General features: G+C 72.2%; 1 protein-coding gene across 1 annotated transcript in view; it reads right to left on the bottom strand.

The window, feature by feature from the left end:
• The window catches only part of HGS (hepatocyte growth factor-regulated tyrosine kinase substrate), a 14592-nt gene that overhangs the window by 2851 nt on the left and 11055 nt on the right, over nucleotides 1-686 (bottom strand). Inside the window, exons 18-19 of the mRNA XM_077756479.1 lie at nucleotides 211-383; nucleotides 4-101 (exon numbers count right to left, since the gene is read on the bottom strand). Coding sequence (XP_077612605.1) covers nucleotides 4-101; nucleotides 211-383 — 271 coding nt within the window. The remainder of the gene's footprint in view (nucleotides 1-3; nucleotides 102-210; nucleotides 384-686) is intronic.

Genomic DNA, 686 nt, shown 5'->3' with positions numbered 1-686 from the left:
GTGTGGACGGTCTGCTTCTGCTGCTCCAGGCGCATCTGCCGCTCCTTCTCCTGCTCCTGGAGGCGCTGGATGGCCAGCTGCCGCTGCACCTCCAGGTACTCCTGCGGGGCACGGGGCGGGGGTCAGGGCGCCCACCGCGGCCCCGGCCCCCCTTAGGGGGCCCCCCCCCCCGCAGCGCCGGCACCCCCTCCGCGGGGCACCCCGCCACACCTGCTTTTTCTGCCGCATGATCTCCAGCTTCTGGGCCAGCTGGATCTGGCGCTGGCGCTCGGCTTCCTCAGCTGCCCGGCGAAGCTTCTCCCGGTGCTCTTCCCGCAGGGCGCTGAGGGCCCCCCGGGCGTCGCGGATCTGCGCTAGCTTGTCCTGCAGCCCCTCGTAGTATACTGTGGGGAGAGGGCGGGGCCGGGGGCCCTTGGAGTGGGAGGGAAACCCTGGCCGCCCCGGGCTGGGCTCCCCCTCTGGACAGTGGCTGCCGGGCTTGCTTCTGCCCAGCCAGGCGCTTGTCAACAGGGCACCGCCGGGGTTTGGGGTTCCCAGGGGCAGGGCCGGGGGTGGGATTCCTCCTTGGGCAGATTGCCCCATGCTCGGTAGGACCCTTCCCCTTGCGGGCAGGACTCCCTGAGTTGCCCGTGGCCCGGCCCTGGCCCCACCCCAAGAACCTTCGCAAGGCCCACAGCGACCGGCCA

The sequence above is a fragment of the Crocuta crocuta genome, unplaced genomic scaffold (assembly GCF_008692635.1).
Source record: "Crocuta crocuta isolate KB4526 unplaced genomic scaffold, BGI_CrCroc_1.0 scaffold50, whole genome shotgun sequence".
NCBI lineage: Eukaryota > Metazoa > Chordata > Mammalia > Carnivora > Hyaenidae > Crocuta > Crocuta crocuta.
This window is presented reverse-complemented; position numbering and strand designations above follow the sequence as displayed.